The sequence below is a fragment of the Sturnira hondurensis genome, unplaced genomic scaffold (genome assembly GCF_014824575.4).
Source record: "Sturnira hondurensis isolate 20B ecotype Veracruz unplaced genomic scaffold, ASM1482457v3 Scaffold0002840, whole genome shotgun sequence".
Taxonomy (NCBI): Eukaryota; Metazoa; Chordata; class Mammalia; order Chiroptera; family Phyllostomidae; genus Sturnira; species Sturnira hondurensis.
In genome coordinates, this window is record NW_028075471.1 from 12807243 (window position 1) to 12832292 (window position 25050).

At 47.4% G+C, this 25050-nt stretch overlaps 1 protein-coding gene across 2 annotated transcripts in view; it reads right to left on the reverse strand.

Annotated features, from left to right (window-relative positions):
• LRIG1 (leucine rich repeats and immunoglobulin like domains 1) overlaps positions 1 to 25050 on the reverse strand; it is a 102790-nt gene that overhangs the window by 19008 nt on the left and 58732 nt on the right. The window contains exons 4-8 of one of the 2 annotated variants that reach the window (XM_037040905.1): positions 8962 to 9099; positions 6779 to 6922; positions 5118 to 5261; positions 2967 to 3110; positions 282 to 425 (exon numbers count right to left, since the gene is read on the reverse strand). In XM_037040905.1, the coding sequence (XP_036896800.1) occupies positions 282 to 425; positions 2967 to 3110; positions 5118 to 5261; positions 6779 to 6922; positions 8962 to 9099 (714 nt within the window). The remainder of the gene's footprint in view (positions 1 to 281; positions 426 to 2966; positions 3111 to 5117; positions 5262 to 6778; positions 6923 to 8961; positions 9100 to 25050) is intronic. The other variant, XM_037040906.1, reaches the window with a different exon arrangement.

Genomic DNA, 25050 nt, shown 5'->3' on the forward strand with positions numbered 1-25050 from the left:
CTGCATCCCGCAGGTGGTTGTAGGAATTAGCACTCATTAACCTTGAGTCATCATCACTCCATAGGCACCACCTTGGGGAAGTGAGGGGCATTTTTTTTTGTTCAACCAGTTCTTTTTTGGTTACATATAAAAAATGTGAGACTGTACCCGTAATAGGTCAGTTTTAGACCCAATTCTACCTGGCAGCTAATGAAAGGGACTTCAGCAAAGCGGGCAGCTGGCCTCCCCTGCCTCCCAGCCAGGCTCCCTTCATTCTATCAACCCCACAGTGAAAGACGTACAAGATACGCAGGTTTTTGAGTCCCTTGAAGGCACCTTCCGCGATGTGGCTGATGGAATTGTGGCTGAGACGCAGGATGCTTAAGCTACTGAGGTCAGCCAGGCTCTCCTCATCCAGCCGGGTGAGACTGTTGTAGGACAGAATCCTGAAGAAGGAAAGGGGAAAACAAATGTCACCTTCAGGTTGCAAGAGGTCATCCTCTTCTGATCAGCAAGCCACAGCCCGCTGGGTCTCAGTGGGAAGGAACACGCAGACAAGAATCCCGAGGGCACGACTGGTCAGACAGCTGGAAACCCACTGGGACTGTGATTGCTGGAATGTTCCTGGAGACCAGGAAGTATGAGGACTACACGAGGACATGCAACTCAAGAACACTCAAGGTTCCAACCCCTTTGTCTCAGCACCCATGGCCTGTCCTGACTCAAGCTACGAAGGACCTTTCACATCAGGGGCCTGAGTCTCTGGACCCCTAGGACCCCAGGCCATGCCCAGAGTGAGCAGGGTGGCCCAGTTAGGCTCTCCACATCGACCAGCAGAGGGCACCACTAACCACCACCTGGAACAAGCCCTCCTCACAGTACTTCACACCTTTACCTGGGCACCACCCATGGCACCTGCGTCTCCTGTCCAGACTTTTAGGGTGACATCAATCCCCAACCCCCCTACAAGCAGGACACACCTTCCCTGAGCATCAAGATCAAACCATCCTTCCTCTTGGCAAGCCTCCTGCCCCTCTGATGCAGCCCTGCCTGGGTTGGTTACTTGGCATGTTAGGTCATCTATTGTTGAAAAATCGGAAATTTGGTCTGGGGCAGGAATATGGAAAGCAAATTCAGAGAAGATTAATATGTTTTTAAAGGCAGCAGGGAGGTAACATTCTTTCCCTCCTGGAGAAATAAGTCATGGTGCCTGTCAGTTGCAAAGACTTGGCAGGAGATCAAAATTACATCCTCACCTGCAATTAAAGAATTTAGCTGAAAGGAGGGGCGGGAATGTGCTGGAAAGCAGTCCTGAACCCAAGGCTCCCTGGGTGTCAGGCAAACTGCCAGGCTGCTGAGGGCGCACTGCTGTGACCTACTCTGCCCCTTCTAAAGGGCACAGAAAACAGCCTCACACTGACCACTAGCCCTTCCCCACCGCCGCCTCAACCCCAGGGCTCACACCCGCTCCAGCAATTCAGAGGACTGTCCTTCACCTTAGCACTTGGACTGGCTCAGGTCTGAAGGCCTTAGAAGACCCCTGCTGCTTCCTGGGCTCCCAGGCCTCGATGGCAGACAGAGAACCGTGGGTCCTGGGAGGTCCTGAGTCGGGTCACGGCCCAAGCAAACAGCCTGTTAGGAGTCACCCAGTGCCACATGAGAATACTATGCAACGACACTGCTGTGAAGGGTTCCAAAACTAAACCCAAAGGGTTAACACTCACATGCACACTCACAGAATCCAAGGGAAGTGAAAGGGAAAAGGAAAGAGGCAGGACCACTGATTGCTGCTTTAGGGAATGATGGATGCACTGATATATAAACTCCAGGTCAGTGCAGGGTAAGTGGGGGAGGGAAGCCCAGATGAAAACACCAGCTGCAAGACTCAACGGTACATTTAAACATCCCCCTAAGTTTGCCTGGTGAGGTCAGGAGAGACCAGACACACAGAGGATTGGCACTCATAACAATTATTTGCTTCAGTGGCTAAAATCCTTTCCAACAGTCAAGTCCAGGGGAAAAAAAACCCACCAAACCTTTTTTTTAAAGAGTAACAAAACACACTGGACTAAACTCAAATTGAGAAACCCTGAATACATTAAACTGAAATAACAAATACAATGAGAATCCACTTTCTTCCCCCAAAACAACCACTATCCTGGACATGGGACATGAACAAAGGGACATGGCTATGGCCACTGAGTCCCTGGCATTGCTGCTTTCATCATTAGTCACCGACTCTGCCATGGCGGCCAACTCTGCCCAGAGAAGTCCAACACCGCTGGGCTCAAGAACCTTGGACACCAGCTCAGGTGGTCCCAGTTCCAGCTGAGGCCCATCTAGGAGTCTCCCAAAGGGATGAAGGGCTGTCCATCTAAGTGAAGTGTGAGTAGTCACATCAGTACAGGAGCCTTGTCATGAGGCCAGGGGAGCACTGGGTGGGGAAGGAGGAGGAGCCACTGCCTAAGAGCAGAAAGGCAAGACTGCAAGGCCGTGTGAATCTTCCACTGTTAGTGTGTCACCGTCTCTCAAGTTCACTGTCCTTTATGTATGTGAGCCCAAATAAGCCCTTCACTAAAGACGTCCATGTTACTTGTAGCCCTTAATGTGCAACAGCTGCAAAGAGAACATGCCAGCAGGCTGCCCAGAGACAGCAGAGGACTCTGCCCCGGGGGCTTTCTCCAAGCCCAGGGAGGCCCTAGGGCTATCCCTAGGGGAAGCAGAAAGGAACCAAGAGGGTATCAGGAGGCAGTCAAGCTCAAATCATTGAGGTCTGCTGGGCCTGAGGATCCTGCTCTGGGCTGGTGGCTGAGCCCTGGCCTCCCTCTAGAATAGGCAGTGCCTGCCTCTGAGCCCTCCCACCCGAGCCCACCCCAGTCCACTGTGCTTGGGACAGGACAGGCCTCCAGCTTCCTGGGCTCTGGAGGGTCCCCTACAGGTAGTGTGTCTACCCAGCATGCCGCAGAGCAACGTGGGACAAAACTCACAGCTCATGTAGCTTCTGGCAGAAGCTCCAGCCATCCCGGCTAATACGGGAGATGGAGTTGTTGCTGAGGTGCAGCTGGTGCAGGGCTGTGAGGCCGTAGAGTGAGCCGCTGTTCACTTCTACCAGGCTATTGTACTCCAGGTGCCTGCAATGATAGACACATGCAGAATGAAGGTGGAAGGTCCTCTGGTTCTCATTCACCCCACTGCATAGGCAGCAGTGAGCTGGAACTGAGGGTCAAACACCAAGGACCCATTGGCTGGCACCAAGGATCTAACAACAGTGCATGAGAGTACTGTGTGTGTGCTGGAGTGGGACAAGACAGGCAAGCCAAAACAGACGGTAGTGAGTGTCCAGGCCAACCTAGAGAGCTCAGAAGCCAAGGGGAGCTTTGTTTCCAACCAAACAGAAGGCGAACCAAGCACAAACATGGGCAGAGGAGTTGAAAGCAGAGGGCAGAGCCCACGAAAGAAAGAGAAAGAAAAAAGAACAGGAGGTGGCTTTACTCATCATCCCTGTTTTATAGATGAGTGGTCGGATTACTTGGATTTAAATACCAATTTTGCTACTCTGTGGGGTGAATGAACCTGAACACATAGAAAATGGAGATAACCAAGAGTAGTAACCTCACAAGGCTGTTATGAGAAGGAAATACAAAAAATAAATGTCAGAATTTCATCATAGTGCTGAGAGCTTGGCTCCCACCAAGTGTATTAAGTAAGAAGGTTGCTACCCAGTTTCTTCACCCTGCACACCTGGCTGGGGATGGCTCCAACCTTGAGAATGAGAGTTAGCCATTCGAACACTGCCCTCATTCAGTATTACAGGGCTTTGGGCAACCATGTTTTGCTGTTATCTATCTCACTCTCTGCTGCTGCACAAAAAGCAAGCACTAAATTTATAACTAATCTCTACGGCAACTAATCACCTCCAATTTATATGAACTTGTTCAACATAAAAACTATATGGTATGGACTGCTAACTGCATTTTGTTCATGAATTCTCTTTTTATCTCAGCCCACCCAGCAGACAACCGTTTAGATTTCAAAGTCTAAAGTTACAGTTTTAAGGATGTCAAGTAAAAGTGTTCTTAAATATGTAAAAGACAGTACAGCCGGTCAGATGGGGACAGCAAAAAGTGGGAGAAGCAAACCTGCAGTGCTAAGGTCCTCACTTCTGTGTATACGTGTGTGTGAGCATGTGTATGAGTGTGTGTGAGCGTGTGTGAGCGTGTGTGTGAAAGAGACGTGGTCCGTGAGACACAGCAGAGAGCCGATGGAATGGGAACTAGAATTTCTGTGTTTTGTTTAGGTCGCAAAGATAACAAACCAAAGATAAATGCAGTGACACCACTCACAGAGACTGGAACAGAGCAGAGAAGGTGTCTTGGCAAGTTAAACTGCTGATCATAAAGCAAGAAATCTCACATCAACTAATCAGGACAGTGGTATAAGTGCATTAACTACAAACAGAAAACACAAGAGATAAATGAGAAGTGACTGCCTCTTAGAAGCACACTGTGGGGAGGCGGAGGGCGGGCAGGAGGGCGGGCAACCATTGCTTTTTCTCGCCATGTAAGTATGTTTACAGCTACGAGTAGAATTTACTTTGGATTAACAATAAACACACTTCAGTGTCTGAAAACAGGAGATGAACACTGCCTCTCCGCCCTTCTCTGTGCGTCCGTGCTGCACTGTCAGGCAGATGAGTGCTGCGATGTGCACATCTGCTCCCCGGACAAAGGGATGTGCCCGCCAATGCCAATGAACTCAGCAAGCAAACAAATCTCCCAGGATGAAGTACCCATGTTTGGCCCACCTGCACATCGAGACTGTCAAAGCTCAAACAGGAGAGAGGGAACCTCCCTTGGGGTGTGGGCCAGAGAGGAGAGGACGTGGGCAGGGTACCTGCTCCACAGTCCGTGAAGTGCAGGAGTGGAAGGCAGAGCAGCCCCCCAAATGGCTCCCTCTCCCATCTTTTCTAACCAGCTTACACCATTGAATCCACTATAACTACCCACAAGAGGTTTTCTTAACCTTCGAGGAAAAGACTCTTACCTGGCAAAGACCCCAAAGACACTGAGTTAGGCCTACATGTAACTCAGTGAGACCACACGCAAGTCCCTGGTGCCCAAACACAGCCCTGCACTCACAGCACATGCATCTTGGACAGCCCCCAGAAGGCTCCATCGGTCAGCTTGCTGATGTTGTTTCGCTGAAGCTTCAGCACCTCCAAACTGTCAAGCCCCTGGAACGTCAGGCCCTCGATCAGCCGGATACGATTCCGATTAAGGTCCCTAGAGATATAAAGCTGGTGGGTTCAGAGTGTCTGCACAACACCTCACCTACAACCATTCCCACACAGTCCCTGCTGGGTTTCTGAGGCAGCAGGGAAAATCCCAGTGAGGAGGTCCCAGTGGAGCTGGTCATGCAGTGGGAGCCCACCATGCAGGCCATGGCACTGACCGAGGTGTGGCTGATGAATGAAAGAGTAGAGAGCTCCTGAGCAAGTGAGCATGCCCATTTCTTCCTGGATACCCATGACTCTGCAGTAAGGAGGTGGGTATGACTCAGGATGTGGAGGTCTGAGGTAAGCTGTCTCTTAGCTCAGCAACAGAAATCCACACTAGATGCCTCAACCCAGGAAAATCTAACCACTGGGTATCAGATGGCAATGGCACTTTCCACTCGAGCATTAATAGTATCTCTACAGTGAGGAGTCACCGCCTTTGGGTGTGCGGGGAACTAGACAAACCACAAAGCACACACATTTGGCTTCTAGCTCCGTGTGATAAAACCTCAGTTAACCAAAAGATTTCAGGAATCTGGGTGGGCTGGATCCATTAGTAACACTGGGGGAAGGGATGGGGAACACAGGGCTAGTCAGAAAGCTCTTGGTTTTCCCCCAAATACTTCCACAGTGCCTCACAGCCCTGCCGCCCACGACCCTGGGCATGAAAAGCCCAGGACGCAGGCAGCAGGGCTGGACTGCTGGGAGGGCTGCACGTGTGAAGCACAGGCGGAGACAGCGCTTGCCCTGAACAACTGTTCTGTTCTCTTTAAACCGAATCTCCAATAATGGCTTATTTTCCTGAGATACAAACTTCTGTGACAAAGAGGATACAGAAAAAAAGAAAACAACAACAACAAAAAAATAAAAACAAAAACAGGAAACAAATACTCCATCAAGTTCTGAAAATAGAGGTTTTCTTGAATCCAAACCATGTGCCATTTCTGAAGGGGACTCAACTGTGGTCATCGAAAAACTAAACAAAGAAATCCTTTCTTTAAAAAAATAGTAAATCAACAAATTTGTAAGATATAGGAGATGAAGATGATGACCCATCTCTTGTTTTCCACTGTCTGGCTACACTAATTTCCTCCCAAACTGCTCAAGAAGCACTGGATACCATAGTGTTCATGGCACAGATTTTATAGCTCCCTACAAACAAACAAACAAACAAAAAACCTTGAGGAACAATAAAAAACCCAACCACAGCTGAAGCCTAAGCTTTAGCCAGGTTCAGCTAACTAGCAGGATTCCTCATTTCATTCTAGAAAGTGCCAACAAGGATAAGCATATATATCCTCAGTGGATCTTTTTCTCAGCAACCTAAGGCAGCCCACAGGCACCAGACCCAAGTTCTAATTTGCTTTTATTAGGTGTTGCCATAGGGTCATTAGTGATAGTTTATGCAGGGCTTGACTGAGGAGAAATGAGGAAGGACCTGCATATGGTACAGGGTCCTTGGGGAAATACAGCCTCCATAAAGTTTGGCTAACCTTAATTAACATGCAGGTTTCTAATACTCACAGCTGTGTCAACCTAGGTAACTTGAATGCTTTCACAGGAAGCTGGGTGATCCTGTTTTTGCTCAGGCGAAGCGTTAGCAGTGACCGTGCAAGACCATCAAATGCTCCTGACTCTAGTGTGCTGATCCGGTTGCTGGCCAGGTTGCTGGAATGATTCAGGAGAGAAAATGTAGTGGTCAGTAGGAGGCCTTCCTTGTTTTGTTATAGACACCAGGCCCAGAAAGGTTGGGAAATTAAGCCAAAACACATCCAGAGACACAGATTTCCAATGAGACATTGGTCATCCTGAGGCTGCAAAGCGCATCTTCACTTCGGACGGGGTACCCAGGGAAACGCAGGTTTCAGGACCATCCAGTTCAGACCTACACAGAAGCCTTGTTTCAGCCTAGAGCAAACTGTGCTTATGGCCAGTGGGCGACCCAGGAGGATGAGAGAGAAAGTCAACTACCTCCACCCTAAAAGCCACCTACAGGATTCCCTCTCAACACCCATCACTCAAGGATTAGGGTTCAGGGTTGGTGAGAAAAGCTCTGGGAAGCAGAAAGACAATTTCGAGGCAAGGTCAGAGTGGATGTTGTAATTTGGGAACAGTTTTTAATTTTGCAGTGTAGAAAGCTCTTATTGTATAGCTTGTAATAAATGTACATAAACCAATTCTCTGTAATGATTGTAAATGTGTCAAAGAAAACACTCTAAAGATTCTTGCACAGTCCCTTAGAAAATAAGCAGTATTTCAGTGGGAGCTCCACTTACAGGATTATGCATGTAAGAGGCACACCCATTGAAAAACACTGCAGTACACAGCTCAGATCTGTGCATTCTGTTGTACATAAATGATATCAAGTAATAAAAAAGATAAAAGACAGAAAAGGGAGGAACACTATGATATTCCTATGAGAAGTTACCCCAATACCTCTCCTCTTCCCCAAACAAATGCTGTTTTTATGCGGCTTAAGCAAAAAGGGAACAAGAATAGAGAAACTTTTCTACAAAAGAGAGGGGAAAGGAATAAGGCATTTTCCATCTCTGCATCGGGCAGTGGCCCAGGGCAGGGCACATGAGGATTCTCTGCAAATAGGGCTGGACTGTTTGTTCTTAACACTCCAGATAAAAGAAGAACGGTCTGTGTAATGAAGACAGACTGGGTCATATCTGCCAAAACAGAAAGTCTCTGCTGCTCTCATGCAGAGAGAGGAGGGCACTGAAATTCATTTTAGCAGTTGGGGGTTTCTTTGTTCCCACCAAGGATACGCCAGGTGGCAGGGGACACCTCTGGAAGGCCCTCAGGGGGTCATGGGCACAGCTGCTGCACTGGACACAGCCAGAGTTTCCCTTTTCCAATTTGGTGCCTTGACGTGGCCTAAGAAAGAAATCACTCCTCTACTTGTGGGTCTTGGAAAATCCGCATGCCAAGACTTGGACTCCCTGAACAGATGGCCTCCCTGAACACAATGATCCCTCATCCAGCCTTCAAATTATCTCCAAAATTAGTGAGGAACGTTAATAATGCAGAGAATAAAAACTCACACGTCATTTGAACATATCTCCATAGCTCGGAGTTTCAGTTTCTTCCCCAAAGCAACATTTTCCTACCGTGGGTTAAATTGGTTTTAACCTTTTCCTCCCATCTACTGTCCAATGGCTGTAAGACGGGGCATTAAGATGGGTAAAAGCAAAAGAGACCAATGACAAAATTTAGAAGGTTCTGAGAACCTGCAGAATGGAGTCACTGGCCCCTCAAGTATACCAAGTGACATGTTTCAATAGTGCATGATTAAAAGGATAAGCAGTGACAGGTTAAGCCTTTGCAAAGGCTTCCCCCCACTACTGTTACTTGAACTATCCTGAATCTTTCCTCTCTGGCTCCGGGAGGCAGCCCAGTAAATAGGGAAGGAAGCAGGCTTTGTAGCCAAGACAGTCCTGTATTTGAGGGCTAGAATCTCTTTAATGGTGAGTCTATTAGGCTAATCCTCACTCTCTCCCTGCCTCAAGCTTCCCCACTGTCTGTAAATCTCTACAAGTAGAAGACATGGCCACAGGTTCCCTGCCCTCGGCCCTGCAGAGGACAGCCCTAGGAGCTCTGTGTGCCTATCCCCATGAAGTCAGCCAGGCCATTGCTGAGAAAAGGAAAATGCCCACCCTGCATCCAGACCTGGGTGCCAAGAGTAGAGCAGAGGCACTTACAGCTCCTTTATGGGCGGTCCGTACGAGAAGCAGGTGCTCCGCATCTCCGTGATGTTGTTCCAGCTCAGGTCCAGCACTTCCAAGGACAGGTAAGCCTTCAGCTGACTCCCCTCCACACTGCGAATCTTATTGTGTTGACTAAAACAAACAAAGGGTGGTAGCTTCCAGCATGTCTTTTTGCAAAGAAAGAGTTATTTCCCCCCTTACTTCTTTAGACACATTTTCCCCTACTTTTGTTGCTCTTTCAGAAAATTACAAATGCAGTGACCCTCTTAAAGTAAGATCTCCCGTTCCCCCTTCCATCAAGGTATTACCCGCTGGATGGGTGCTAGACAGAATACTCAAGTCTGTCTGGGATAAGTCTGTCCAAGTTCTAAGCCTAAGCTGCTCTCGCCCAAAGCAAGAACACAGGGGTGACGTTTCCGACATGCAGAGAGCAGCACGGCATGACCAGGACCAGAACTCACTGGTGCACCTCTCATCAATGACGTGCCCTGATGCAGCCGTCACCTCAAACCTTCGGGGCCTCATCCAACCCCTATGAGACTGTAGGCACCAGAGCCCACAGCGATTTCATCCATCCTAACACATCAATACACCCCTTACATTTTATCAACACCTACTACTATGCCAGGCATGGAGACAGGCACGATGGACTGTAAAATAGACAAATTCCCAACAACTTAACAAGGGAAATCAGGAATTCGGGGCTGGATCTAACTGGAGTCCAATCCCCTGAACATCTGACTCTAGCCCTTGATAACTTTATTCTTCACTTTTCTCATTTAGAAATGTCATCTTAACATCTCCACCCAGGAATATATAGGATCTCCTTTTGATGCACCTCCAGCTGTCCTCTTGGGGTTCTGTGGGCCCTTCCCTTACTCTCCTCTTGTGTCTGTCTCTGTGTTGCCACCACCACTCACCTGGCGCACTGTGACATGGTTCCCTACTCATTTTAGGGTATGGATGATCCAACCTGAAACCACTCAAAAATGTGCAGCAGATGTTAGCCTAAGAGTTTGGTGGTGCGCCTCCCTCCAAGAAAGACATTCCACCACCATGATTTGTCAGTACCTTTCATCCTCTCTCTGACAAATCCAGTCTAATCAACTAACCACAGAAAGATAATACATCTATCCAAGGCTGGAGTAAATAGCCCAAGCATGGGTTTGGGTCAGCCTGTCAGATTCTCACCACTGCAGCCCTGATCCCAACGTTCAGAGCCGTAATCAGTGCTGGGTGGCAGTGCTGGGCCTCTTGGGTTCCAGTCACTCACTCAGCCAGTTTCTGAGTAAACAGTGTCAGGATCTCTAGCCAATCAAAGCATTCTTGAACACAACACAAGTAAGCCAGGCGTCGCTTACCAAGTGGCATCTCTTTTAAACAAACACTTGACCAAATCAGTTCCAACAGGCATAAACAAGGCCCTCTTTCCCAGAGGCTCTAGGCTTCTCATGGAGTCCTTTGTTTTTTTTCACAACTCTCCCAGGCCCTGAACCCAAAAATCCATTTATAAGGGCACAACTCCACACACAGAGAAATCTCGCTAGAATGAAAGACCACTTTTTCCCTTCACTTCCCCTCCTCACCCCGCAAAGCTATTTCCTTTGAGTTCTTTATTAAGTTCTTAATAAAGATAATCTCTTCAGTTTTATGACTCCAAAAGAAAAAGAAAGGAAAAAAAATAAAAGAAAACCTTTATTATGTAAAGTATGGGAAAAAAAGAACAAGAAATAAAGGCAACAGAGCTGAGCTTATCCAGGAAGTCTGAATGCAGTGCAGGGAGCCAGGAAGAGAGTCTGAAAAGACGGGAAAGGGCACCACAGGCCTGCAGTCGCAGGGAGGCACACAGCAGAGGGGCCACTGGGCAGCTGCTGCAAACCCCCGACCCTTCTCCCCCTGCTCCTCATCTCTTTCCTCTTTCATCTTACACATTTCTTCTTTCTCATCAGTCTACTTATTCACTGGACCAAACACATTCTGGGCCCCTGCTCTGCGCCTGGCCCACTCTGGAGGAAGGGCTGTGGGATAAACACAGGTCTCTTTCACACACTGGAAGAGATCCCAGCTTAGCAGAGGCAGCCATGGAGATGAGAAACAGCGGGGCCTGGATCGGGGGAGGGGGAGTACCGAGGCAGATGGATGAACTGTGCTGGGTCCCCCCAGTCTCTGCAGGCGGGATGCTGATGCGGGGGAGACTGCAGAGCAGCGGCAGGGCTGGAGCATGGAGCTGGGAGGGCAGGCAGGACCACACTGGGCAATGCCTCACAGGCCAAGCTGAGGAGTAGGGACTCACGTCACAGTGGGCCAGGTGAGACAGACACAGGACGAGAATAAGGAAAAGACCCACAGTACTGAAAGTTGAGAGCTGCAGCAACTTGGGCCTGGGCCCTTGACCCCGCCCACCAAACCCCACCCCACCACCAGGGGCAGCAGGCCTGCCCAAGACATCCCTTCCACACAGCCATCCATCCGAATTAGAGCAAATAGCCAGTATTCTGGAAGCCCTCCCACCTCCTCAAAGTAGATGGCTGTGCAAATGTGTCTGCTGCCCTGATTCAATCCAACACACCACTATCCTAAAACTGTGTATGTTTTAATGTCATGTGCAACTTGGGGAGGCATGATGTCACTCCTTTAATGTAACTAACTAATAAGCAGCTTAATTCAGAAGAAGGTCCAAACTCATATTTACTGATCCTTGTCTAAGTTCTTTTTAACAATAGCTGACCGATTAGTGAACACTGGTATGCACAGGCCCTGGGTGAAGCCTAAGTGAAATCTCACATGAGGTAAGTACTACTCTTATCCCTAACTTCATAGGTGGAAAAATTGAGGTTCAGACATCTGCTGGAATTTTCCCAAGGTCACAGGTGGGAAGTGAAGGAGCCAGCATGCAAACCCGGGGCAGAAGGCCTACCCACCAGCCCAGCTGAGAGGCTCCCCAATCCAAATTTTATGGGCACCGCATCAGATTTGACCGGTAAACCTCCTGCAAAGCTTGCCTAGCCCTGAATGCTAGCCAACCATTTCCTGGTCAACCAGACTAGTCTGTGTAACTGTTCTCGGCCCGTCCTCGCCTTTGTACCAGCCTCCCAGTTCTGCGTGAGCAGCGGCTCTGCAGAGGGATTTGTGCAGCTCATTTCAGCAAATATGGCAGATGGAGCTAAAGTTCTTACTCATGGATACTCTGGATGAAAAGAGAAGTTCCACGGAGATCATGTCTTTTACAGACCTATATTTGAGTGAAGACCAATACCCTTTATTCTGCAGGAAGAGAAAGCCACAAAGGGATGTCCCTAGACTTACAAAAAAAAAAAAAAAAAAGGAGAGGAAAGGGAAGAGGATAGTACTGTAGGAGAACGACTACCAACTGGCCTCATCAAAGGGGCACTCCAGACTTTCTCTGCCACCAAACAAAATTAGAAGGATTCTGTAGTGACGGGACTGGGAGAAGTGTGTGATGGTCAGATCGCATGGCATCCACCTCCCCCCAGTGTAGGTTTACTCCTTGGGCTGCCCTCTGGGGCAAGGAGAACTTAATACAGCAGACGTCTATTAAACCAACACCTGTTAAGGGCTTCAAAAATAAAATCAGTCTTCAAAGGCAGAGAGCAGGCAAGATAAGCTGTGGCCACTTGGCTACATTTTCTGAGCTGATGTTAAATTAGACAGTAAAACAGACAGGTGCACTTGAAACCAACATTTAAAACATCATAAGTGATTGTTCCACAATAGCTCTGTGAAACCCTGGTTTACAGGTATTCCCTTCAGCATGGAAAAGATCTCATGTCAAAGATAGTAGTCAGGAAGAGAAGGCAGAGGATCAAAGGATGCAGGGCCAAGGTGAATCAAATAGATTACAGCTGGTTCCTGAAATGATGCACTTACTGCCCACACCAGGCAGGGATCAGCAAATATATTCTATAATGGGTAAGATAGTGAACTTTTTAGGCTTTGTGGTTCATTAGGGAATGTCACAATTACTCAACTCTGACGCTGGAGCATAAAAGCACCACAGACAATATATAAATGAATGAGTGTGGATGTGTTCAAGTAAAATTTTATTTTCAAAAACAAGCTGTGGGTCAGATTTGGCCCACTGCCTGTGGTTTACTGACCCCTGGTCCATACTATAGCAACCAATTTGGGTTTCCGGAAGATAGAGACTCAGATTCTAATTCTAGCTCTAATGCAGCTTTGGAACTGTGCACAACTCCCTTTCTGTATCTGGTTTAACCATCTGCAAAATGGGGCTAAACACCTCTCTACAGCAACAGAACCCTCCCATTCTCCCTATGGTGTCCGTATCCAACACCACTAATTCCACACTTTCCCACTGATATCTTTCCTCCCTCTTCAGGAAGTGAAAAATAGAATATAAATCTGTATCATTATTACACTTGTCGTAAGATGATCCAGGTTCCTTAAGGAGCTGGTGCAGTCAGCAGGCATTCACACTCTCTATATATATCCTTCTCTTTCTAGTTCTTCCAATTAAGCAGAGATCAAAGCCAGCCAAAGCATCAGTCCTAACACCAAAATAGGCTTCGGCTCTTCCAGATAATTATGGTGACTCAGAAGTCCACACTGTCAGCCCCTGGAGCACTGACTCTTAATAGAAACAGCAAATCTTCCATAATACTACCAAAACATCAAACTTCTAAAATGTCTTACTTAACAAATCAACAAAATTCAAATAATGGCTCTTTCCCGGCTGGAACCTCTGGCTAAGAAACACTGTCATCCATCTAGCCCTGCAGTGAGAACAGGGTCTACTACGCCTGCCAACACCCCTGCCCTTCCCCCTGCTCCCATTCCCCACAGTGATCCTGGGGCACAGTCCCTCCAATTTCCCCCTGGGCCGCCCCTGAGCAGCAGCAGCAGCACTTTGCACCTGGCCCATCACTGTGCTGCCCCCTAATTCGTGCTATGGGTCTGCCCCACAGTGTCTAATCCACTGTCCCCCACAGCAGGCAGTCCAAGGTCTGATAAGAACAAATGGGAGGATGCATGTGCCCTTGAGTGTCACTTGGGGCTACAGTGTAATTTTATATACCGTATGTGGATCCACATAGTGTGAGACAGTTTGTGATCCTGATACTCATTAGTGTAAAACTTAGTGCAGGGCAGAGTGGCCCTGTTGCCTACCTAACGGGGTTTCTGTATTACTGTAAGTGCCAAAAGATGTTAATCATTTTGAGAGCACATGTGAAGATAGCAATTTCTCTTTTGTTGAGCAGTAAGGTCCATAGTTGTTCTGTTTGTTTGTACATGTCCTTAATGAAATAGCAAAGGCAAACTGAGAAGTGCATGAATGATAAGTACAGAGCTCCGTGCATTTTCACAAAATGTGTTGCACCCCTGTAACCACCACTCAGATCAAGGTAACAGAACATTTTCCCCCTGGCCAGTATGGCCGAGTCAGTTGGAGTGTTGTCGCGTAGAATGGAAGGTCACAGGTTCAATTCCTGGTCAGGGCACATAACCAAGTTGCAGGTTCTATCCTTGGTCAGGGTGCATGCAAGAAGGGAACCAATCATGTTTCTCTCTCATATCAGTGATTTTTTTCTCCCTCTCTCACACTTCCTTTCTCTAAAAAAGGCAATGAAAAGAAAAGGTCTTCAGGTGAGGATAAAAAAAAAAATACAGAACATCCTCAGCACCCCAGCAGCCTCCCTCCTCTCATTTTCCTATTGTTATTCTTAAAGGGAACCTCTAATTTCTACCACTTAATTTTGCCTATATTTGCTTTATATGCATGGAATTGTTCCATATAAATTCTTTTGCACCTGGCTACTTTCACTCAACATTATGAGTGTCAGATCCAGTCACAATGCTGCATTAACAGTAGTTAATTCTTTTTCACTGTTCCATATTTCTATTGAAGGAATATACAGCAATTTGTTTTTCATTTTACTCTTAATAAACAATGAGTTATCTCCAGTTTGGGTTAGTGCGAAAATCACAGCTATCAACACAGACACGTCTCCTGCACATACCTTTGGTGCATATTTACATTCTGGCAAGTGTCATGGTCCAGGTGTGGCACTGCTACAGTGCGGCCTTAGCTGACATTGGATAGTTTTCTTTCAAACCAAATTCTCCAGAGCTGAACTGAATCTGAAAAGTCATTTGATCCAAGTGCCATGTTTCATTCCACCTCATTCACCTGCATCCCCTTCCTGTACCCCTCCCCCACGGAGCATTAGGAATATACAGCCTGGGGCTGCAGAACAAGGCCACGCTCCATCTAATCTTGTTGCCAAACAGAATTATCTTACTATAATTGGGGGTCTAATAAGTGCCACAAAAGGAAAAAATAGAATAATTCTAAGTCCCAAATTGGCAAACAATAAGGTGAATGTACCTGATGTAAGAACCAATGCCCATACTTAACTTGAAAGTGAAGATAAAGGGGTTTTAAAGAGTTAAGTCCAGAAGAGCTTTCCTAGGCCAACATGGAAGAAAGTTTTCTTTTCAGAATGAAAGTTGAAAACATCCCCCTCTCACTAGCCTGCTTTATGTTCATCTTCTTAAAAAACAAAAACAAAAAAAACCCATCTGCATACACTTATAATTTGCTCCAAGAAACTAGTGCCTCGTAGGAACAGCCCAGCCTGGGTTAGTTGCTGAACAGGAAATGAGAATCGGAATAAGCAGGTCTCTTTCTCTTTCTATTGCTCACTCCCTCTGCCTCCTCCCACTGCTGGTGAATCATCACTAGGTCCCTGGGGAATTTTGGCAGATTCTCAGCCTGGCTGCAGATAACATTCTGGATCTGTTTATTCAGGTGGAGATCGGATAAAAAACAAGAGTGGCCCAGTGGCAGGATAAACAGCTTCGGCCAGGCAGGGTCACCCCCTCCAAAGTCTGGACTGGACTATGTCAACCAGTCTCCCGAATGCTAACTTCCTTTAGCTTCACCCTCCCCTTGGTGTCTTCAATGAACTCTCCTGATTAACTACTTGCAGAGGGAACATGATGTCACGTCCTCATGAGAGTGTGTGGCCCAGGCAGCTTGATGTGCAACCTGGCTTAGCCCTCCTACCCATTGGCTTACACACACTCGGCCCAAGACCCAGACTGACGAAACCTGCATGGTGCAGTCGGCAACCAAGGGTCTGTGAAGCCTGCAGTGACTCAACCCAGAGATTGCTACAAACCATCAGCATTCGGTCCAAACTATTAGGGGTCTGCATTCTACTTTAAGATGCACAAACAAAAAACAATAACAAAACCTACTAAGGAACTGGGGTTTGGGGGCAGAGAGGGATGAAGAGCACAGGGGATCTTTAGGGCAGTGAAATAATTGTGTGACACTCTAACGGCGGATATGTGTCATTAAAACTTGTCGAAACCCACAGAATGTACAACACAAACAGTGAACCGCAGTGTAAACTGTGAGTTTAGTTAATAATATTATAATATTGGTCCATCAATTGTAACAAATGCACCACACTGATGCAAAATGTTAGTAAGACTAGGAACTAGAGGAGGAGGGAAGTCTCTGTACTTTCTGCTCAATTTTTCTGTAAACCCCCAAACTGCTCTGAAATTCTATTAATTATAAACAGAACAAAACAACACCTCTTCAGATATTAAGTAGTCCTGAGGTCATTATACCATTAGAACGTAAGCTGCACAGGGGCTGGGACTTTAGCTGGTCTGTGCTAAATTCCTAGCACCCAAGACTACACTTAGAACATAAAAGGCATCCAATAAATATTTGCTGAATAAACTAATGAATTACAACTTTAGCTCGGTCTCCTAGATTTACCACCACAAACTCGAACAAAGGAATGTTATTCAGAAAAAAAGAAAAACACTCTGACACAAGATCAACCATCTTATTAAAAAAATTTTAAAGGCATACGATTAACTGTTTTAGAAAAGCTGACAGACATGTTTAAAAGAAAATGTCAAAGTGAATTTTGAGGCTAATTGCACATTTCCCAAGTTCAGTTTAACCCCAAACACAGACATTCACTGATTACCCAGGGTTGGCAAAGGTGTGAGAGCTCTCGCCATGCAGTAGGCAGCACTTCCTCCGTCCCTGTCCCTGCCCACCCCTCAGCAGGGACGGGCAGTGAAGAGCAGCCCAGCCCGAGTCTCCATCTGTGCAGACACCTCCCCAGCTCCTGCTTTGGCCCCGGAAGAGAAGGATGACAAGGAATTCAGCGGGGAGTGTTCTGATCTATACCATGGACTGGAGGAAGCCCTTGAGCCTCATCTGAACTGCACTCCCCAGGGAGAAAGGCTGTGCCTGTTACCACTGGCAGGGACTTCTGAGTGCTGGCTGATGAGGCAAGTGAGGGGAGTGATGTGAGTTCTGTGAGAGTGGGAGGTGACTTGTCCTGACCTCTGGGTAGGACAGAGTGGCACCAAGTCAGGCCAGGAGATAGAAAGTCAGGAATAAGGAGCTCCTTGCACCTGAACTGCCATCCATATATGGGCAACCCTGGGTCAGAAAAGCAGGTGTTTCTCTGCTCTGGTCAAGGCTGACATGGCCATTCTGTTCTTTCTCTTGGCTTTACCTGCTGAATAAGTCAGCAAGCACATCCCTGTGTTCTCCTTTTCTCCCCTTCCCCCAGCACCCTGCTGGCCCGCACACCCGGGACACAGGTGATGGTCCTCCCCACCACACTGGAGCCCCATGACCCAAGAGTCAGAGCATCACGCTGTGAGGCCAGTATGTGGAATCACAACCCCAGCACCAGCACGGGCCTGTGGGCGCGCCACAGCTGACCCCGACTCACCTGATTCTTCCTCAGTGAGTTTTCAAGGTCCGTGTATCTGTTCTCATTTGGTTCTGAGGGGAAGCAGGGAGGAAAGTCTGTGTGCCTAACCCCACATCTAGTGCACAAAATGACCCATATTCCAGGGGCTGAACTACTTCTGTTCCTAGCAAAGAATAGTGGGCCAGGTGGAGACGAGGCAGCAATCAGCAATAGAGTGGTGAGAGAACCCCTTAAGGTTCAAACCCTAGAAACAATCAGCAGTAGTGTGCACAAGGAGGTTGTGAAGAAGCTGCAATGGATAATTTTCCTCAAACCGATGGCCCTGCCCAAACACGGGTCTGATGGGAGAGCCCCGACTCCTCACTGTGAGACATGACAGTAAGCACGTCTCTCCCAGTCCATAAACGCTGTTGGCAGCTGGGCTGAGGCTGGGGTGGTACAGAAGGTCACCAGGAGTCCAAGACCAACAGGCTTTGTCATCAGCTACACTGGTGCCTGCTCTTCATAGACGTCAGCAACCAGGACTTGAATAAATGGAATCACCAACAAGAAACAACATGGTGACCTTCCTCAGAATTTCCTAATAAAACATAGCCTCCTCCTCACATCACCCTCCCACATCAGCCTCAGACGCCCAGCACTCAGGTGCTCAGGACGCTGTCCCACACCACCACGCTCTAGCGAAAAGCAGGATGGACAGTTGATTTCACATGACCACCACCCTCTCAAAGGTGTCGGCAGAAAAAAGGCAATACTATATACACTGCTTTCCAACACAGTATGATGATGACAGAAACTCTCCCCTGCTCTCTTTGGCACATTATTGTAATGTGTTTATCAAATAGGTAAATAAATTAAACTGATATTTTACAAAGCAGTTAATATAACCTTGGACACTGACCTTGGGACCTAATCCTTACCCTTAGAAATGCCTGGCCTGCATGGCAGTTGCAGGGCTGAGGGCCTTCCCAGCAGGTGCAGCCTTTCCCTGAAGGACTACCAGTGGGGCAGGGCCCCAGGGCCACCACACAGAGTTCCTGTACTCCCTCACCAAGTAGGTCAGTGCTGGGTTCCAGAGGCTCCTCTGGAATGCAGGGTGCTCCCCCTGCACCCTAACATTCTCACACACACAGCCAGTTCCAGGGGGTGAGAACATCAAAGGGCCTCTGTAGCCAGAGTTTCCAGTGGAGGCCTGGGGTCTCTGCAGCAGCCTGAAGTAGTTCCAGCACCCACGTCAGCTGCATGGGGGAACCCTACACTAAGGAGCTCCAACTTGCCACCTAGCCACCGAGGAGGCACACCACACTTCTTTCTTAGCAGACATAGTAGCTGAATTAGGAGGAGCCACAACAGCACGAACAGTGGTCTCCAATCTAACATGGTAGTGCTTCCAGGAGCCTGGTTCTGGCTTCGCTCATTTAATCCTCATGACAACCTGAGAGGAGTACATCATTACTATCCCCATTTCACAGATGGGGATGTTGAGGCACTGGCAGGTTACTGCAGCAGAAAGCAGTGGCTGGGACTGCAGCCCAGATGTGAATCCTTATCCCACAGTCCTACTTGGGGTGTGGAATACCTCACAGTAGAAGTGGGCAGAAGAACCCTTAGGGAAGAGAGCTCCTCTGAACAGCACCCTGTGCCTCCCCCCTCTTATTGGCACACACCAGGATCCCCACCACTGGAATCTGTAGCCCAAATGAAGACAGGACCCAGCTCTGCACATGCAGAGGGCACAAATCCTCCTAGTGCCACCGCATAAGCCCCCTTCCCCACACCTGCACACACACACACCTGGGCCTCACAAGCTCTCAGATGTTGCGCACAGTGGCTTCAGAGCACAGCTAGACTGCCCCTACTCATATTGAAGATGACTGGTGTGGTGTCTAAATAGGAGTGGGTATGACAGAAGAGAACTGGGCTTTCTCCAGGGAGCAAAGAAACTGTTCACTAATTACTCTCTACCATGCCAGAGAAAGCACCTGCGAACTCAGGATCAGGGAAGGTAAGGCCCCGGTCTGGGGTCACCCAACTAACCAGCATGCAAGGCCAGGTACCCTCTGACTTTAGGGTGCACCACTCTCTGCAGGGACAGAGACGCTAGCTATGAAGACAGAGACGGGACAGTGGATGCCAGGGTGCCCCCGATATGCCCTCAGGGGACGGAGAGGGCCACTGGCACGTTCCCTGTGCCACCCAGGCAAGCTTCCCTCTGAAGTTTCAACAGAGAAGGAAGCTGCTTCAGTACTTGGCTGCAGCCTCCAAGACAAGATCCTCTGAGGAGAGATACCACTTATGTGCCTTTAAAAATAAAACCAGGCCGGCTTCCTGCCCCATCTGGAAGACTTCTGATCTCCTGATCATATGATCTAGAATATCTCTTAACCACCTAAGTTCCCAAGCCTCCAGCACGTGCTCTCACCGCACCCCGGGAGGGCTAAGGATGCGAACGGCTGGGGTTAAGGAGTCAGCCCTTCAATGCAGGCCTTCTTGTCCACCCTGAAGATGGTAAGACCTGCCTCAGCATCAAAGTGGCACCATCCCCAGCACCTCGGCTGCCACCCAGAGTCACACCCTCCCTTCATCTCGCCCGTTCTGGGTTCCTATAGGACCTAACACTTGCTCTCTTTCTTTCTTGAAACCACAAACTTTGATTTTCTTCTTGGCTTTAGTTCTTATCATCATGGACCTAAGTGTACAGACTTTTAGAAAAAACATGGGAGAAGACTAAAGGTAGGCAAAGTTCTTAGACTTGATGCTAAAAGCACAATGCATAAAAGACGTCATGAATTAAAAACATTTCCTCTGTGAACGATCCTGTTAAGACAAAAAGGCAAGCTTCATGCTGTAAAAAATATTTTCAAATTACATATCTAACCAAGAAGTAGTATTTAGAAAATATAAAGAAAGAACTTTCAAAACTTAGCTAAAACTGAATAGTCCAGTTAGAAAATGGGCAAAAGACTTCGACATTTCAACAAAAAGAATACGCAGATGGCAAATAAGCACATGGAAAGATGCTCTGTCACTAGCCACGAGAGACACACAAAGTAAACCACAATGAGATGTCAATACACTCCTATGGGAAAGGCTAAGATTTCAGAGAACTGGCATCACCAGATGCTTGCAAGGATGTGGAGAACCAGGTCGCTCACACAGTTCGCTGGGAACATAAGATGGTACAGCCACTTGGAAAAGTTTGGAAGTTTCTTAAAAACCTAAACACATAATTATCATACAGCGCAGCAATTATACTCCAGGGCATTTATCCCAGAGAACTGAAAATTTATAGTTCACACAAAAATCCATACATGAATGCTCACGGAATTTCTGTTTGTAATAGCCAAAATCTGGGAACACCCCAGATTTCCTTCAACAGGTGAATGTTTAAACCAAGTGTGGTACATAGATACCACAGCCCCAAAGCCCACCCTAAAAGCCAATCCTAAAAGGTTACATGCTGTATGATTCCATTTACACAACATTCTTTACATGAAAAAAACTGCAAATATGGAGAACATATTAGAGATTGCCAAGGGTGTGGGGCAGGAAAGGAATGGGTGTGGCTATAAAGAGGCACCAGGAAGGATCTTTGTGGGATGGAAATGTTCTGTATCTTGAGCGTATCAAGGTCAATATCCTGGTTATAAAAAGGTCTACAAGATGTCACTATTGTAAGAAACCGGGCTAAGGGGACTCAAATCTCTCTGCATTATTTTTTACAGTTGCATGTGAATCCACAACTAGCTCAAAATAAGTAATTAAACCAACAAAAAAATGTATCGCAGTGGAATCAAATAAAGAAGTTGGTGGAATCTGGAGTGAAATCAGACAGCCAATATACTACATCATTTGGTTTCCAGCCTCTCCTTCAAATCTGCAGGAACTTACCCGTATAACTCACTGTGAAGGGCCAAGCACCAAACACTGCTGGGCTCTGTGAGGTTTCTGAAATCTAGAGATATGCATGCACTGTTTAATTACTTTCCACCATTTGGGAGAAGGGGCAGGGGGAGGTCCTGGTGAGGAAGGTATTGCTGATAAAGCTTATTAGACCAGTGTAGCCCCTGCCTGGTATGTCAGGAGTTACCATTCAGTGCCCTGTAACTGAGCCAAGCCCAGCAATACCTGGCCAAGCAGGAGGGCTTGCTGGGCATCCAAGCCCAGATGGTGCAGACACAGGTCAGGCTTGCACTGCCAGATACGACATTCCCAAAGCGCCATCCCTGGAACACTAGCAATGGGCACAGTTCCATGAAAAGGTTCTGGAACTCTGTCCCAGGAAGGCATACATCCTCCCTTGTGGGCTGGTGCAGATGCCCAAAGCAGGTCAGCCGAAGAAAAGTGTTGACGAGGGTTCTAATAAAGATATCTTTCATTCTGCTCAGTGCTGTGTTTGCTAAACAAGGCTCCCTTTTCATGAAGTAACTGTTAACATCTCATAGAACAAGAGCTCCAAGTAGCTCATTTTATGTGGGGACACCATGCTTCACCCCTCATTATCAAAGGCCCTGACATGTCCTATAACAAAGGCAGCTGCTTATCTTTAACTCAGTTTTCTGAACCATCTGACTACATTGGAGAAGTAGTCAGGGTGGTCTGGACACACAGAGGGACCTGTAGTGATTATTCATCTTCACTTCAGAGGAAACCTTCACCCAAACCACCTGCTGGCCCCTCACAGGTGAGCAGACACGGCCCTGACACCGGAAGGGCAAACCAGGGCTTAGAGCTGCTCCAAGGAAGCAGCAGGACAGGGGTCAGACCTGGATAATGGGAACCCTGGCCTGCCATGGGGCAGTTCCTACTGCTGTCTCTGTCAGCATCTGCCCAGCTTTTTAATAAACCAAGAAAGCAAGTCCCATCTCTTGGCTGAAAAGGAGCCATGCCCTCTAGGAGCCCCCAATAGATGATTTTTGCTAATACTAGTCCCAAGTTTATCTCTAAATCTTGATGATAAACATCTAGAACCATCCACTTTCTGCCCTATACTCCACAATCACTTATGCTTGGATTGATCCATCTATTTAGTGAATTTACTTATTCTATCAAATGGGTATGGGATGTGTTACATGTAGCTGCTGTAAGAAAACGTAAACTTGTCTGCAGTATGGTCATCCCCCTAACCCCACGCCCCAATGCCCCCAAATGTACACATGAGTCAAGGATACAGGAAAAGACAGATGTGATGGGCACACTGATAGATGGGGACACAATGTTGTGGAGGGAGCAGGTTAGGAGGACAGCCATTCCAGACCAAAGTGACAACACAAACAAGGTGTGGAATTGACAGACACAGTCAGTATGGGCTTTCATTCCATGTAGTTTGATGTCAAGTTTAAGGCAAGAGGTGAAAAGAGGTCAAGAAAATGGAAGCAGAGGCCAACTCTGAAAGAGCTAAGAATTTATCTCATAGATGATGAAGAAGCCACAAAAAACACGTGTCCTTCATTCATTTCTTCACCAAAGACTAACTGTGGGGCAACCATGAGGCAGGTACTTCCTGGGTGAGGTGTGAAACAGGAAGGGATGAGGTTAGAGGTCTCTGGGAGACACATGGAGAGGAAAAGGAAGGCCAAGTCTGGGTGCCTTTGGAGTCAAGGCCATGAGCAACCCCATTAGAAATAAGATGCATGTCTCTGGTTTGCAGTGGACCAGAAGAGCTGGATACTATCTCCCTGCATCATTTACCCAAACTTCTCAATACTGGTGCACATAGCACAGCTGGCACACTAGACAGAACTCACAAACATCTGAGCCTCTACTGGGAACCCAGGATTTCAGAGCCAGTGGGTCCCCCACCACAGCCATCTCAACTAGAGGTGGACACACACCCCAGGCCCCACCCGGTTTACAGGAGGGGCAGTAGCCCTGTGTATTCTTGACCCTGGTTAAGTGTGGCTGATGGAGAACCAGACCCTTTCCTTCTAGTTGAGATAACGGACGTGGAAACAGGAAAGGTGACTCGTGGAAGGTCTTATAGTGGGTGCCTAGTGGAGTCAGGGCTAGAAGCTGACTTGCCAATCTGGTTCCTCTCTGATCATCGGTGTGCTGACAAGATGGAGGCTGTACACAGGGAGGAAGAGATGCTTTCTCCTATTCCCTAGCACCACCACCACACTGCAGAATGACTGCATTCTGGGGCCAACAAGTAGGATGTACTTGTTGGGTGATGTCCTGAGAAGAGGATGGTGAGTCACCAAATCTATCCCAATATCTAGGTAGAGTGGGCAAAGAATGGACCATAGTTCTCTCCTAACCCCTCTACCCCCACAAATGAGCAACCACATGAGAGGCAAGGAGAGCATGAACCTTGACCTTGCCAGGAAACTGATCTGATGATTCCCATAGTTTACAGCAGCACTCTGTTTCTTGAATCCATTTCCCTGGACAATTTAGTGAATCTTTCAGGAGCTAGAGCTCTTTTTCAGGGAATAGGGGAAAGTAAAGACAAGCATTAAGACTCTTATTTGGAACCACATAATTGCTGGAGAATCACCAAATCATGGCTCTTGTTAACACACTAGAGAATAGGGGAGGGGATGGGACCAGCCTGATCTACAAGGAGCCCCAGGTGGTAAAAGGGGGGGTGAGGCAGGGAGGGACACCCAGTCCTCTCACTCTGACTCCCAGAACCAAGCAACAGTTACCAAGCAGATAACCACTGCTCTTCCACTTACAAAAAAAGAACACAATTTGGAGAAAACATCCCGTTCTAAAAAGTCCAAAGGCATTTTTTTCTCATTTCCAAAATTCTGCTTATCCTTTGCAACTCATCTAAGGGTCCAATTATAAACACAAGCCTCACATTATCTAAATCAATGTTAGTACTAGAATTTTGCTACATTACAATACAACTTTGGGTGGAATCAGAGGGGACCTTTACTTTCTACAGCATATATTTATATATTCTTTTTTGAAAGAAGAAAACTGAGCTAAATCTTACTTTCAAAATTATTTTTTAAAAAAGGTTTTGAAAGAGCCTGAAGTTAGTAAGTTTTGCCTATTGTTTTACTATAGAAGGGTGTTGTTTTTGTTTCTGGTTTGTTTTTTTTTTTACCATCATAACGGGACTTCTCTGATTCACAGGTAGACTGCATGTGAGAGCTGGGTGGGCTGGCTTTCCGGGGAAATAAATGACCCAGATTAGATGCCAAATCCACGGTCACGTTCTGTGATCATCAGATGAAGGCGTCACGTCTACTCAGACCAAACGCCACAAAGGCAAAAGCATTTTCCTGGTACTTTAAGTGGCTAACATCACAGTGCCCTCCCATTAAATCAATGGTGAAAGAGCTAACTAAAACCTCTGAAGGGACCCTCAGAATCATCTGAATCATCAGAA